This window comes from Loxodonta africana, chromosome 18 (assembly GCF_030014295.1).
Source record: "Loxodonta africana isolate mLoxAfr1 chromosome 18, mLoxAfr1.hap2, whole genome shotgun sequence".
Taxonomy (NCBI): Eukaryota; Metazoa; Chordata; class Mammalia; order Proboscidea; family Elephantidae; genus Loxodonta; species Loxodonta africana.
The window spans coordinates 4,492,388-4,506,424 of NC_087359.1; the positions used below are offsets into that span (position 1 = coordinate 4,492,388).

At 37.5% G+C, this 14,037-nt stretch overlaps 1 protein-coding gene across 1 annotated transcript in view; it reads left to right on the forward strand.

Annotated features, from left to right (window-relative positions):
- Positions 1-14,037, forward strand: part of LOC104846845 (uncharacterized) — a 138,370-nt gene that overhangs the window by 81,158 nt on the left and 43,175 nt on the right. Inside the window, 3 exon segments of the mRNA XM_064271880.1 lie at positions 11,959-12,034; positions 12,887-13,106; positions 13,271-13,400. Of these exon segments, the coding sequence (XP_064127950.1) occupies positions 11,959-12,034; positions 12,887-13,106; positions 13,271-13,400 (426 nt within the window).

The following is a 14,037-nucleotide window of genomic DNA, read 5'->3' on the forward strand; positions in this document are numbered from 1 at the left end:
AGCACAGTAGATTTTTGTTCAGAAGCAGTTGATTTTTTTTTCTACTGTTCAGTTACTCTACACATTTTTTGCTGCCTCTACTCACCAATGGGCAGTTCTTAAAACATATTTAGGCAATGATCAAGTTTTCGAATTATTTCTAATACACACTGGGAAGCACATGCTGTAGCAACAGGCACAGTCCTGGAATCATATACTTAGATTCTAGATGCCTTAGAAAATATTGCTGAAGAAGAGACATGAAAAGAAGGTACCAAAAGAAAAACTGAAAACATTGCCAGCAAAATACAAACACTAGAGTATGTATTTACATTGGTTTTGTGGAATAACATATTGAAGAATTTTCTTTGGGCAAGTGAAGCTCTCTTAGGTTCAGACGTAAATTTAAAGACATGCACAGATCTCTTCAAGTCATTTACAGGATATTTACATAATTTAAGAGAAGATTTTGAACATTTTGAAAACACAATAAAACAAATACTGCCAAATACTGATTATCAAGCAGCTCACCACTGCAGAAGCGTTAGAAACAAGTAAACAATGAAAGTGCTCCAGAACTATCATTGAGTATCAGAATTCAATTTCATATAACCACATACTACACCATTGTCAACACACTTGAATCTTGCATGAAAAGAAGGGCAAAAATGTATGAAGTTCTTTCAAATAGATTTTTCTTCTTAAACAATGTAGACATACCTGATGAAGAATACACGAAGACATCTGAGAAATTAGTGCACAATTATCCTGATGACTTAAATACAAACCTTTACAAAGAAGTGCGACAATTTCATTCTTACATGAGAATTAAGTTTACACATTCAGGAAAGACAAATTTTACCCATGTCCAAAAAACCAAATCCATTGCTATTGATCCAATTTCAGTTCACAGCGACCTAACGGGACAGAGTAGAATTGCCCCATAGGGTTTCCCGGGAGTGGCTGGTGGGTTCAAACTGCCAACTTTTGGGTTAGCAGCCAGCTCTTAATCACGTGCCACCAGGGTATACATAATTCCATAATAGAAGATAAAATACAATGCATATTTCCCAATGTTGAAATTGTTTTACGCAGATTCCTAACTTTAATGATCACAAACTGCACAGTAGAACACTCATTTTCGTCCCTAAAGAGACTCAGAAACTCTCAGCGTATGACACAGATGCAAGACTCAATTTATTATTATTATGTATGGAAGTGGATATTGTTTGGCAGCTTAATTGTGACAAAATCATTGAAAAATTTATAAGAGCAGAGAATAAAAATGTTTTTAATTATAACATATTAGAGATGAAAGATCTATCTAAAAATAAAATATAGTAATTTATTTGGGTTTGGGTTTGATTGTAATATTTGATTTTCTGATCATTAAATTTTCTTTTATGACACCTTTTCATTTGTTAACTTATAGCATTTATTAGGAAATAAGCATCAAAATTGAAGTATTAGCTATAATGCAAAATTGGTGAAAGTCAGTTTTTCATTGTGAGAGATCAACAGAACTGTAGAATGAATATTCTTTTTTGTAGAAGATGTGGTATATAGTAAAAATCTTAATACCCCACATCCACTAAAAATTTTATAATCCAGTTCATCTCATCCCACTAAAATGTCATACACCATTTTTGTGTCCAATCACTAATATTATAGTCACATTTAAAAAGAAGTTACATCATGGATAGCTAAGAGATACACATACGCTGGGCGTGTCTTCAGGAGGGATCAGTCCTTGGAGAAGAACATTGTGCTTTGTAAAGTGGACGGTGTGCGGAAAAGAGGAAAACCCTTAACAAGATGGATTGACACAGTGGCTGCAACAATGGGCTCGAGTATAACAGTGATTGTGAGGATGGTGCAGGACCAGTTTTTCGTTCTGCTGTACATAAGGTCGCTATGAGTAGGAGCTGACTCAACGGCACCTAATAACAATAGCAACACTATTGTTCATGTGACAGGTTTATGTGAGGTTAAGGTCCTTCCTCTCTTCCCCTCTTTGTGGCCAGTGAGCCTGCAGGAATGATTTGTTCTGCTCTTGCATGTGGTAGATTTTACAGGTTCACTTTCTTGAAGGTAAGGCCTGCAGTTTTCCAGAGCAGCTTGTGACTGGGTGGAGAAATTATGCTCAAGGCTACTTGATGTTGTTGTACTTGATGTCCTAATGCTGCTGTAACAAATTACCACAAACTTAATGGTTTAAAATAACAAAAATATATCATCTTACAGTTTTGGAGGTCACAAGTCCTAAAATCAAGGTGTTGGCACGGCTGTGCTCCTTCGGAAATTTCTAAGAGAGTATATGTTTCCTTGCCTTTTCTAGCTTCTGGAGGCCATCTGCATTCTTTGTTCATGGTCTCATTCTGTATTTTTAAATCCAGCAGTCTACCATCTTCCACTCTCTCTCTTTGTCTGTCACTAACCCTCCCACCTTCCTATTATAAGGACCCTGTGATTACTTTGTGCCCACCTGGATAATCCAAGATAATCTCTCCATTTTGAGAGCTTTAATTTAATCACATCTAAAATGTCCCTATTGCCATATAATGTAACAATATTCACAGGTTTCGGGGATTAAGATGTGAACATCTTTAAAAAAAAAAAATAAATAACCTTTAGGGGACCGTTATTCAGCATATCACACTTGATTAGCAAGATCTAGTCTCAACTATCAGTGACTAAAATATTTTGATCTCCATTTATCTGACTGTTATGTCTGTCTCTCATTTTGCTGCAGACATAGATGGGTACAAGTGGGCTTATATGTTAGTACCCTCAATCCCTAAAAAAATTTTTTATAACAATCAATTAGGATGTAAATCCCAAGAATTAATAGTTACACTTTTGAAATCCAAATGTCTTAATGGGGACATCTTTAAAACAACCTAATACAGACACTTTCATGATTGCAAGTTACAGAAATAATGTATACATGTAGTCCCCGACTTTCAACAGGGTTCTGTTCCTATGACTCCATCATAAGTTGGTTCTAACATAAGCCGAATACCTCATTTTTTGTTTAGTTTTCATTATCATTCACTTTTAATATCAGTATAAATCTGATCTTTATTTGTCTTTGGGGGTTGGAAACATTGCATATAAACTTACAGATATATTTTAATACATATATAAAATACAAAAAAAGAAAAAATACAAATATAAAAAATACACGAATCATAAAAATTTACTTCAGTGTTGAAGAGTTGGGTGATGTTGGCATTTTGTCAGTTACAGTAATAACTCCACTTGTGGAAGGTTCTGAATTATCTGGATTATCCCTGGGAATAGGGATAATATTTCTAGTCAGAAAATTAGTGAGAGTTGTCTGTATGGCTTTTTTCTTTTTTTCTTCATACATTTTGCTGTAACATCTCATTGCTTCCTCAATCTGCTTATGGACTTTAGCATAGCGATCGACACTTGGGTTCATGTTTTTAAGCAACAGAAGCCCCTGATTAGGTTAAAAAAACTTCAGCTATTCCTTTCACTGTAAAATATTTGACAACTTCTCTCCTTCCTCTTCTGCATTATTTATTTCTTCTTCAGCACTTTTTTCCTCTTCAAAATCTATTAAGTCCTGATCTGTCAGTTCCCCTTCTTCCTGATTGGTGATATCAAATTCTAAATTCAGCATTCTTGCCATATGGATGATTTGCCCACCAATCTCTTCTATCATATCCTGATCAGGTGCTTGGATTGTGTTCATATAACTCAGCAATTTTTGCCATATCCCCTGCATGCATTTTCCTATAACTTTGTCCCAGGAAGATGCAACTTTCCAGATACACTGAAGAACATTATAATTCTTCCAGAAATCACAAAATATTACCATACTTTTGTCTGTTGGCAGCTATTGCCTGAGCAAATGTAGTCCATGAGTAGTATGCCTTGAAGGTGGTGATTGTACTTTGATCAATAGGCTGAATCACAGCAGTAGTACTTGGATGTATATACGCCACTTTCAAAACTTGATTTAAATCATCTACATGAGGAGGACACCCTGGGCCATTGTCAAGTAGCAGCAGAATCTTGACTGCTCTTTTTAAGGCAGTGGGTACGCTCTTCTGGGATGAAACAATTTAAAAACCGGTTGTCACAACCGTCATCCAGGCCTTGGAGAGACTCTGTAGAGTAGATGGGCAGCTAATTTTTGTCAGTGTTTATAATGCTTGAGGGTTTTCAGAACAGTAAACAAAAACAAGAAGTTTTAATTTAAATCCAGCAGCATTTCTTCAAATCAGGAGCTTGATCCTGTCTTTAAATGTCTTGAACCAGGCACTGACTTTGCCTCTTTGTGGTCCAAAGTGTGTTTTGTCATAACTCACATACGTCATAAGCTGGGGACAACATTAGGTCAGATTTATAGTTTTCATTTTCCCAAATGAAAGACATGAAGACCATTATCAGTTTGTAACTTTATCTCACTGGCCTCTAAATTGCTACGCTATTCAGAATTTTGTCTCTTAAAAACATCTGTGTCAAACCCTAAAAAATTTCACTCACAACTCCTAATTAGACAGTTGAAATATATGGCTCCATTCATGGTTTTTCAGGACTGAAGCAAAGAAGCATATATAAAAGCTTATAATACAGAATGAAAGATTTGTAAGGTTTAGAATTTTTACCTTAAAATGTGACATATAATCTTCTTCCTCTGTATACTCAAGGAAGGAGCCCTGGTGGTACAGTGGTTAAGCACTTGGCTGCTAACCAAAAGGTTGGTGGTTCGAGCCCACCAGCCACTCCATGGGAGAAAGATGTGGCAGGCTGCATCCATAAAGACTTACAGCCTTGGAAACCCTATGGGGCAGTTCTACTCTGTCCCATAGGGTCGCCATGGGTTGCCATTCAAAGGCAATGGATTATATATTCAAGGAGTATAATGTTGGGTCAGTTGGATGATGTGATGTTTAACGTTGTGTGTCAACTTGGCTAGACAGTGGTTCCCAGTGGTTTGGCTAAACACTCGACTAGTTACTGTGCATAATGTAATCTAATTCCATGTAATGTAATCACCTTTCATAGTGTAATATATAATGTAATCAATCAATCAGTTGAAAGGGGAGTTTACTTAGGATATGTTCTACCTCCAAACTGTAGATGTTTTGGGAGAACTTGCTCTCTCCCCACTCCGCATTTTTCCTGGCACCTGACCTACAAATCTTGGAACTGTTGTAGAGTCATGACACATACTCCGTTTAAAGTAAAATCAAGACATTTATTGAGAAGAAAGGCAGCTTGAGCTGGGGAAAACACTGACTCTCACAATGTGGAAGTCAGAGCTCCAGTGTGCTGGAGTCACATAACCATATTTATACAGTAAAACCAGTAACTCCGAGGTGCAATATTATGATTGGTGCTTGGTGAGGTAAGGTAGCCGAGGGCCAGTTATCTGGCTATGATTGGTTTGTAGAGTATATGTGGGCTATGGAGATTCGATGTAGTGCAGCACAAGGTGGTCACAAGCTGTTTACATGATGGAATTCCTGTGAGAACAAATGATAGAACATTTTATACAATGGGTTGTGTACTGAGAACAGGTGGTAAATATTAACTTGCTTAAGGGAAAGTTCTTTTGAGAACATTTTAGACAATGGGTTTTGCTAGCTCCCTCATCCTGGTTTCACATGATGTACCTTTGTTATTTGTAGCCCGGCTATGGCTTATAAGAGAGCAGCATGTGCTCAAATATTATAAAGAATAGAAAAATAGAAACCTTGTTAAGACAATCGCAAGATCAGTGAGCTGTGATTGTAAGACCTCTGGATCCTTAGAAACAGGACATGTTCATTAATCGTCTACTGTTTTCTGAAAGAACAAGTGTCAAGTGCTTCTGTGAGCCTGATCACCTAAATACAATTATATGAAACTAGACAAACTGTTTCTAAAGGTCAGTTATAGTTTGAGGAGAAAAACATTTCCTTGGTGTGTAAGTAGCCTATACAAAGGTTAACTGTTGCTAAAAAAAGCACGACAAGCAATATGGGGTCCTAAAAGACACAAGATGGAGTCAGGCTTAAACCTGAGCCAGCCCCCCTCAGAAGTACCAGGCACCCTAATTTAAAAATTCCTTACACTGTACATAAGCCTGTAGAAGTCTCCAGCCTGTAGCCTGACCTACAGATTTTGAACTTTTCAGCCACCTACAGCCCTGTGAATCAGCAGAAGTCACCAGTCTGTCACCTGACCTATGGATTTTGGACTTGCTAGCCTTCACAATCACAGGAGACAATCCCCTGAAGTAAAATTTTCTGTCTACGTATACGTATATCTCACTGATTCTATTTCTCCAGAGAATCTTGACTAAGACAGATGGCTTAGTTATCTAGTGCTGCTGTAACAGGAATATCACAAGTCGTTGGCTTTAACAAACAAAAATTTATTCTCTCACAGTTTAGGAGGCTAGAAGTTCAAATCGAGGGCACCAGATCCAGGGGAAGGCTTTCTATCTCTGTTGGCACTGGGGCAAGGACCTTGTGATCAGTCTGCCCCTGGTCTAGGAACTTCTCAGCACAGGCACCCCAGGTCTAAAGGATGTGCTCCGCTCCTGGCTCTTCTTGCTTGGTGACAATGAGGTCCCTCTCCTGTCAGCTTGCTTCTCTCTTTCATATCTCGAAAGAGAATGATTGTGTCCTGCCTTATTAACATAACTGTCTTTCATCCTGCCTCATTAACATCATAGAGGTTAGGATTTACAACAAATAGGATAATTACATCAGGTCGCAAAATAGAGGACAACCACACAATATTGGGAATCATGGCCTAGCCAAGTTGACATGCATTTTTGGGAGACACAGTTCAATCCATAACATTAACCATAAAAAACAATAAATTTTTAAAACAAACGGAAGAAAATATAGACAGATAACTGACCTCAAGCTTTCTACGGTCTTTTTCGAATAGATAAAAATAAAAAGATAATGATGAATTTGATTACATAAATGTCAAAGTATGTAGCTATCAAATCCACAATAAAAAACTAAAAATTAATCCACAAACTTGGCAAAGGGCTCATATTTTAATATATAATAGGCAACTCACAAATAAGCAGAGAAAATTAGTATCCAATGGAAAAAAGAACAATAGTTTCTAAAAATAAGTTATTCAAAATGGCCAAAAGGTAAATCTTTAGTATTATTCAAAGAAATACAATGTTTAAATTTAACTTTTTTCTTATAAAATTTGTCAAGATTTAATTTAAAAAACCCACAGAGCTAACTAGTACGTAGAAAACAATTCCCAAACGTTAGTTAATTTTGAGAAACATTTATTTCATGCTTATGGTGTCTTTTGGCTGATGTCTCTTCTTGGCTTGTCTCAGTTCAGCTTGTCTGGGTTCCTGGCTTTGATGTCTTTATTCCTGGGTCCAGGGTGAGTGACTACCTGAAATATGTTCTCATGATTGAAGGCCTTATCTGGAACTTGGAAGATGGTCATTTCTGTCCACATTTGTGAAGTGGCAAAAAAGCAATTTGGCTTTTGGTTTTGGTTCCTGAGGATAATGAGTGGGGGCTGGCCAGACCAAGAGGGACCATCTGGGGACCTGATGTTGACTAAGCCTCAGGAGGCATGATATAATCTATCATGGCCATGTGGGAAGGCTGATAAGAGGCCTGAACACTAAGACTCAGATGAGCTTCCTGGTTGGTGACCATGCAAATGCTACCCTTTGGGACATGGAATATTTGCACTGGGGCCTCACTCAGACCTCACTCTATGTGTCTCTTTATTTGTATCAGTTTTGGTTGCAGTAAGTGTGTAGTAAGTATAGTATAGGAGTCTCTGAGTGGCACAAATGGTTAAGCACTCTACTACTAGCTGAAATGTTGGTGGTTCAAACCCCTTGAGAGGTGCTGCAGCTAGCAGTTGGCTTCTGAGAGATCACAGCCTTGAAAACTTTATGGAGTAGTTCTACTGTGCACACAGGGGGTCACCGTGAGTCAGAATTGACTCAATGGCAGCTAACAACAACAACAAATATAGTATACTTTCCATGAGATTCTGTGAATTGTTTCAGTAAATTATCAAACCCACAGGGCAGTGAGAGTCAGCAGGGGCTGACGTCTGCCTGTTTGGCATTCTCAAAGAAAGTGTCCTTCTAACTTGTGAGCTCTGACCCAGCTCCAGGTGCCTGGGGTCAGAGGGAGTGCTGTTTGGGCAACTAGTAATGAGGATGGAGATATGGGAAGCTGAGGAGTAGACCATGTTGATTCTTACCACCAGTTAACAGTAAAGGTGAGATGTGCCCACTTTGCCCTCTCCTTAGTGCAACATTCCACTGGCCAAATCAAATCAGAGGCCAAGGCCAAAGTCAGTGGGTTGGGGAGGGGAGAAAGAATTGTGGGCAAAAATATAATATTCCATGATAGTAGTTGTTCTTTTAAGTTACTTAAGCACTACTGATATGGTGATTTGGTATTTTATTTAAAAGTCTTTGAAAGTTCCTTAATGTTTTAGTCAATAGTTCCACTTTTAGAACACTATCCAAAAGAAATATTGAGAGATACAAATAAAATCTGTGCTCAGAACTGTTTGTGGTCGGTGAGCAAAAAAATGCATTGCAATCGAGTCACAGTGACCCTACAAAACAGGGTAGAATTGCCTCATAGGGTTTCCAAGGAGCAGCTGGTGGATTTGAACTGCCAACCCTTTGGTTAGTAGCCTGAGCTCTTAACCACTATGCCACCAAGGCATCTGGTTGGTGAGGATATTAAGAAATTGGAACCTTCATCCATTGCTCATGAGACTTTATAATGGTACAGCTGCTGTGGAAAACAGTTTAGAGGATCCTTAGAAAGTTAAATACAGAATTACCAAAACAATCCAGCAAAGCCCACTGGTAGGTGTATACCCAAAATAATTGAAAACAGGAAAACAAACAGCTACATGTACACCAATGTTTGCTCATTGCAGCACTATTCACAATAGCCCAATAATGGAAACGACCTAAATGTCCATCTACAGATGAATGGATAAACAAAATGTGGTACATACATGTAATGGAGTATTACTGTACTGTGAAAAGAAATGAAGCCCTGATACATGCTCTGACATGGATGAACCTTGCAAGTATTATGCTGAGTGAAATAAATCAATTACAAAAGGCCACATGTTGTATGATCCCACTTATATGAAATATCTAGAGTACCCAGGGATGAGAGAGAGAGCAAAAGGGGAGTCATTGCTTAGGAGGGCGCTGAGGTTCTGATAAGGTGATGGAAAAACTTGGAAATGGGTAGTTGTGTTGGTTGCTCAATATGATGAATGTAATTGACGTTACTGAATTGTACATGCAAAAAATGTTGTAATGGCAAGTATTTTGTAATATATATACTTAGACCACAATAAAAAATTGTGGTGATATTACACATAATAGTAAATATTTCCTATCTTCCAACAGGAAATTTATTATATAACAGCACATTCATATACTGAAATTCCATAATCTTTAAAAATCATGTTGTAAAAGAATATTTAGAAAAAATGGGTAATGCTCATATGTAATGTCAAGTGAACAAAGCAAATACATGTTTTAGGTAATTAATGCTCACTAGCTGCTGTAACAAGGAGCCCTGGCGGCACAGTGGTTAAGCGCTGGGCTGCTAAGAGGAAGGTCCGCACTTGGAACCCACCAGGGGCTCTGGCAGAGGAAGATGTGACAGTCTGTTTTGGTAAACATTACAGCCTTGGAAACCCTGTGGGACAGTTCTATTCTGTCCTGTAGCCTCTCCAGGGGTTGGAATCAACTTGACGGCAATTTTTTTTTTTTTAATTAGGTCATGTGGCAAACCCCAAACAAAATCCATTGCCTTCCAACTCGTAGCAACCCTATAGGACAGAGTAGAACTGCCTCATAGGGTTTCCAAGGCTGTAATCTTTATGGAATCAGACTGCGACATCTTTCGCAGAAGGAGTGGGCTTCTGGGTTCCAGCACACAGAGTTTTTGGTTTAATCACTGCACCACTAGGACTCTCTAACTGATGTTACAAACTACTCCAGAATCTGAGGTCTCTACACAGCGAAGATTTACTTGTTCATACCACAGTCTGATGGGAGTCTGAAAGTCTCCTAGGCGGATCTTCTTTAAGCAACACACCAGGAGTCAGGCCCACTCACCCTGTGGCTACGCCCTGTGGGCGTGTCAGAGGTGACCACAGAGGGTGGAGTCTGCCCGGGAATTGTGTGGGATGGTCTTAATGGTCAGACCTACGAGTGACTTATATCATTCACTTTGTTCACATTCCATTGGCAAGAATTGAGTTATATGGCTCTCAATGTAATTGCAGGGGAGACGGAGAAAGCAGCCCTCTTTGTTTAAGCAGAAAGAGGAAACAGCATAAGTGGCACATAGCCTTGTCCCTGCCAGGACACCAGGACACCAATTCTTTACATAGTGTGATCCAAGTTTTATTACATATAGGCATGTCACATACTATCGTAGAAAAAAAATTGAAAATGTATAGAGGAAATTAACTTTTTTTCCCATTTTTTTTTTTAATTTAACACTTTTTGTGCATTTTCCTAAAATCAGTCGGAATAAAAAATAAGTATTACCTTAAGAATGAATAAAGTTTCCAATAATATAAACTACTTATTATATGAGTTATATAAGAAAGTAACACATTTCAGTAGAACTTTATATAGTTCTTTAACTCCTTTAACTCCTCCTCTTAGGGACAGACTGGCTTTCTTCAGGAACTCATTTTTTCTCTTTCTAAATTCAATCCTGGGTCTTTTTTACTAAAGGGAAAAACATATAAAAAGGACACAGACAGTAAGTTTGATTTACATTTTTATGTCAATACTTTTAAACCAACTTACAAAGTTTTTTTTTTTTTTAAATACTTCATTACCTCCAAGTGTGTTTTCTTTGCAGACTCCTCAGCAGCTCTTAAAATCCATTTCAGATTCTGGTAACATTTGTATTTCTCCAACAGAGATAAGTAATTCTTCCTTTTGTTTTCCCTGAGCACTTGAAAGTAACATTGAATAAAACAAAAGCAGTTTGTGGATGACATTTCTGGCAGAAGAAATAGCATGTGCAAAGCATGGGAACGTGGATATGAACTATTTCTGAAAGTTGTTTTCAAAGTGTGATCCCTGGGCCATCAGCATCACCTGGGGACTTGTTAGAAATACAGAAGTCTTGGGGTTTATCTACAATGACCAACTGTCCTGGTTTTAGCACTAAAAGCTCCCATCCCAGGAAATGCCCTGAATTTGGAACAAACTGAGCAAAAAGTGTTTGAGAAGCACTGATCTAGGAGACTTCATTGTATGGCTGCATTGCAGGAGCATGTGATGAGTGACGAAACTGAATAGTAAGCAGAGATCAGGCAATGTGACAAGTTAAAATATTTCATTTTATCTATAAATAAAATAGAATTGTATTTTAATCAATTCCAGTTTGCAAATTGAAGTAATATTAAACACTGGAAAAGAGATTACTACCTTCATGAATGCTATCTCACTTTGTATGCTTGGGCAGGGTTTCTGAATGACTGCTGATTTTTAACCTATGAAGACATATGTATTTAGTTCATATAGACTTGGTCCAAATTTGAACTTTAATAACTTTCTATCTGTTTATTTTAGAAATAAAAAGTATTACTAACTCATAAAATATGTATTCTTTGAGAGAGGTTAGATCCAGGATGATGAATGCAGTATATGAAATAGCAAGCCCAGAGCTGTTCTATTTTCAACTGTTTCGAAAATCAAACTGAAATAGATATCACAAAACAGAAAGCCTTGAAATAATGCTGTGTTTTCGTTACAAGCATATGAAGTATTTTTAAAATGCTGCTTACGTTTACTTCTGTTGTATTTTACTTTATTTGAAGCTTGAAGTTGTACAAGGACTTTACATGTGTTGGAGGCTAGAACCTGCTTCTCAGAACTTGAAACAATACAGGGACCATATATACTCACACCACATTTTCCTTTCTTTAATTTGTGTTTAGGAAATGGCTGGTTTCTTGATGATATTGTGATCAGAGATCCCACGACAAACCATGAACATGCCTTCTCCTGTCACAGGTTTGTAGGTGTGCTCTTACATCGAGCAATTAAATTTCATATTAGTCAGTTCGAAGATCATGTATTTTTGAGAACTAGAGTGCTTACTCAGTTATTATAAGGTTGGTGATACTTTGTTGGTAAACTTCCATGAATATTAATTTTAGGGGCTGCTTCTTTTGAGAAAGGCATCTGCTATGTTTATCATCATTCCTGGTGATGTAAATTTAAATCTTTCTTCGTAAATGAAGATAGGTTTTTTTTTTTCTTTTTTGGTATGATTTCTCTTTCTTTACATATCAGTTAGGAGAAATAAAAAGTCTCTGTAAAAAGCTTGTTACCTTTGGACTAGCTCCCAATTGTTTCAAAAATAATAAATGTACAAAATAAATGTCACACGATGACATTGCTGACCCATTGTCAATAGGCCTTGGCTTTTGAGTTGTTTTTCTAGTAGTGTGATAGATTTAACCTTTCCTTCAACACTCTCCTGTCTCTTTCTTCATCAAACCAATAGTGGCCATTTATGAAATAACTGGATAAAGTTTGAACTGTAGTTGGTTGCCAAAGAACCGAATAAAATAACCAGTCCAATGGATGTAAAATACATGACCCTGGCCTCTTTCACGTTTAACAGGCTAGCTGACTGAGTAACTCACCTGTGGATTTGGGATTAACAAATTTAATTTTTACCGGGTAGTGAATTCTCCTACTCCTGACGCTTTCACAGTCATTGCTAGCATTTCCTTCTGCATTCTCTACTCCTGAGTGCTTTTCCCGACTCCTGCTATCCATCACTCCTGACTTGAGTGGATAAGAACCAATGGTTCACGTAAATATAGAGCCTGAATAGATACTCTTTCATTTATACAGATGGCTGGATCAGGGGGAAGATGATGGCAAAATTGCCAGAGAGCTGTATGCCAGTGAGAACAGCACCTTGTTTGGAAGTGAGTGCCATGTTCACACGTCTTGGGAAATTCTGTTTTATTGCAGAAAACTGATTGAAGAAGGCTTAACACTGTTGAAATAATGGCCCTCTCTTTCCTCTCTTTCCTCAGGGCAGAAGTTAGAACTTAAGAGAAAAGAAACAGTAAGACTTTGCTTTTGGCCTTAAAGTAATTAGCGTAAAAAATGTTCTAGCTATTTGGTGTGTTAAAGCTAAATAGCCTATGTGTAGTGGGATATTTCTTTGTGATTTTTTTTTTCTTTGTGTCTTCTCATGCTGATGTTTTTGTTTGTTTTGTTTCCTTTCAGTGGGCTGCAGAAAGCTGGAAGTTTATGAAAGGAAATACTCTTCAGTTCTACAACAAGCTTACTGGGGGGTTTGTCCGCCTGCACCCAGATGGCACAGTTGACGCAGCTGGAGAGAAGACAGACAGATACGGTAAGATCATTGGGTGAAGCGCGTGGAGCTGTGGCAGGTCTAGGAGCTGGAGGAAGGCAGATTTTTCTAGACCCTGTTTATAGTTTTGCTTCTTTTTCAGATGGCTTTAGGCCAACGTTAGACCATTTAAATAATTCACTATCTCCATTAAAACGAGTGATCAATAGATGACAGGCTTTAAATCTGGGCAGACAATGTCGTTATGCAAAATAGTACACCAGGAAAAAATTATGTTTGGTATCACTTAATTGTAGAATAAAATGTAGGCAGTTAACATTAATGGTTCATAAAAAGCAGCATTTGTAGCTCTTGAACAGTGTAACCATTTAAGAAATTAAGTCAGTTCTATTAAATACACTACTGAGTGCCTATTGTTTTCAAAACACTATGTTAAATAATTTGAGACATAACTATGACATTATCCCTGAATTTCAGAGATTCATAATATAATGAAGCAGACATATACCATTCTAATAATGGTTTGTAGCTAGTGTCATAATCAAGGTACAAAGAAAACACTAGGCAAAGAAAAACTAGATTTTTTTTATTTGATGTTAAATAGGAACCCATGACTGTAAGAATTAATAAATGAGTAAACTCATGACAGAAGCTCTTTGACTGTATATATAAACCTCCA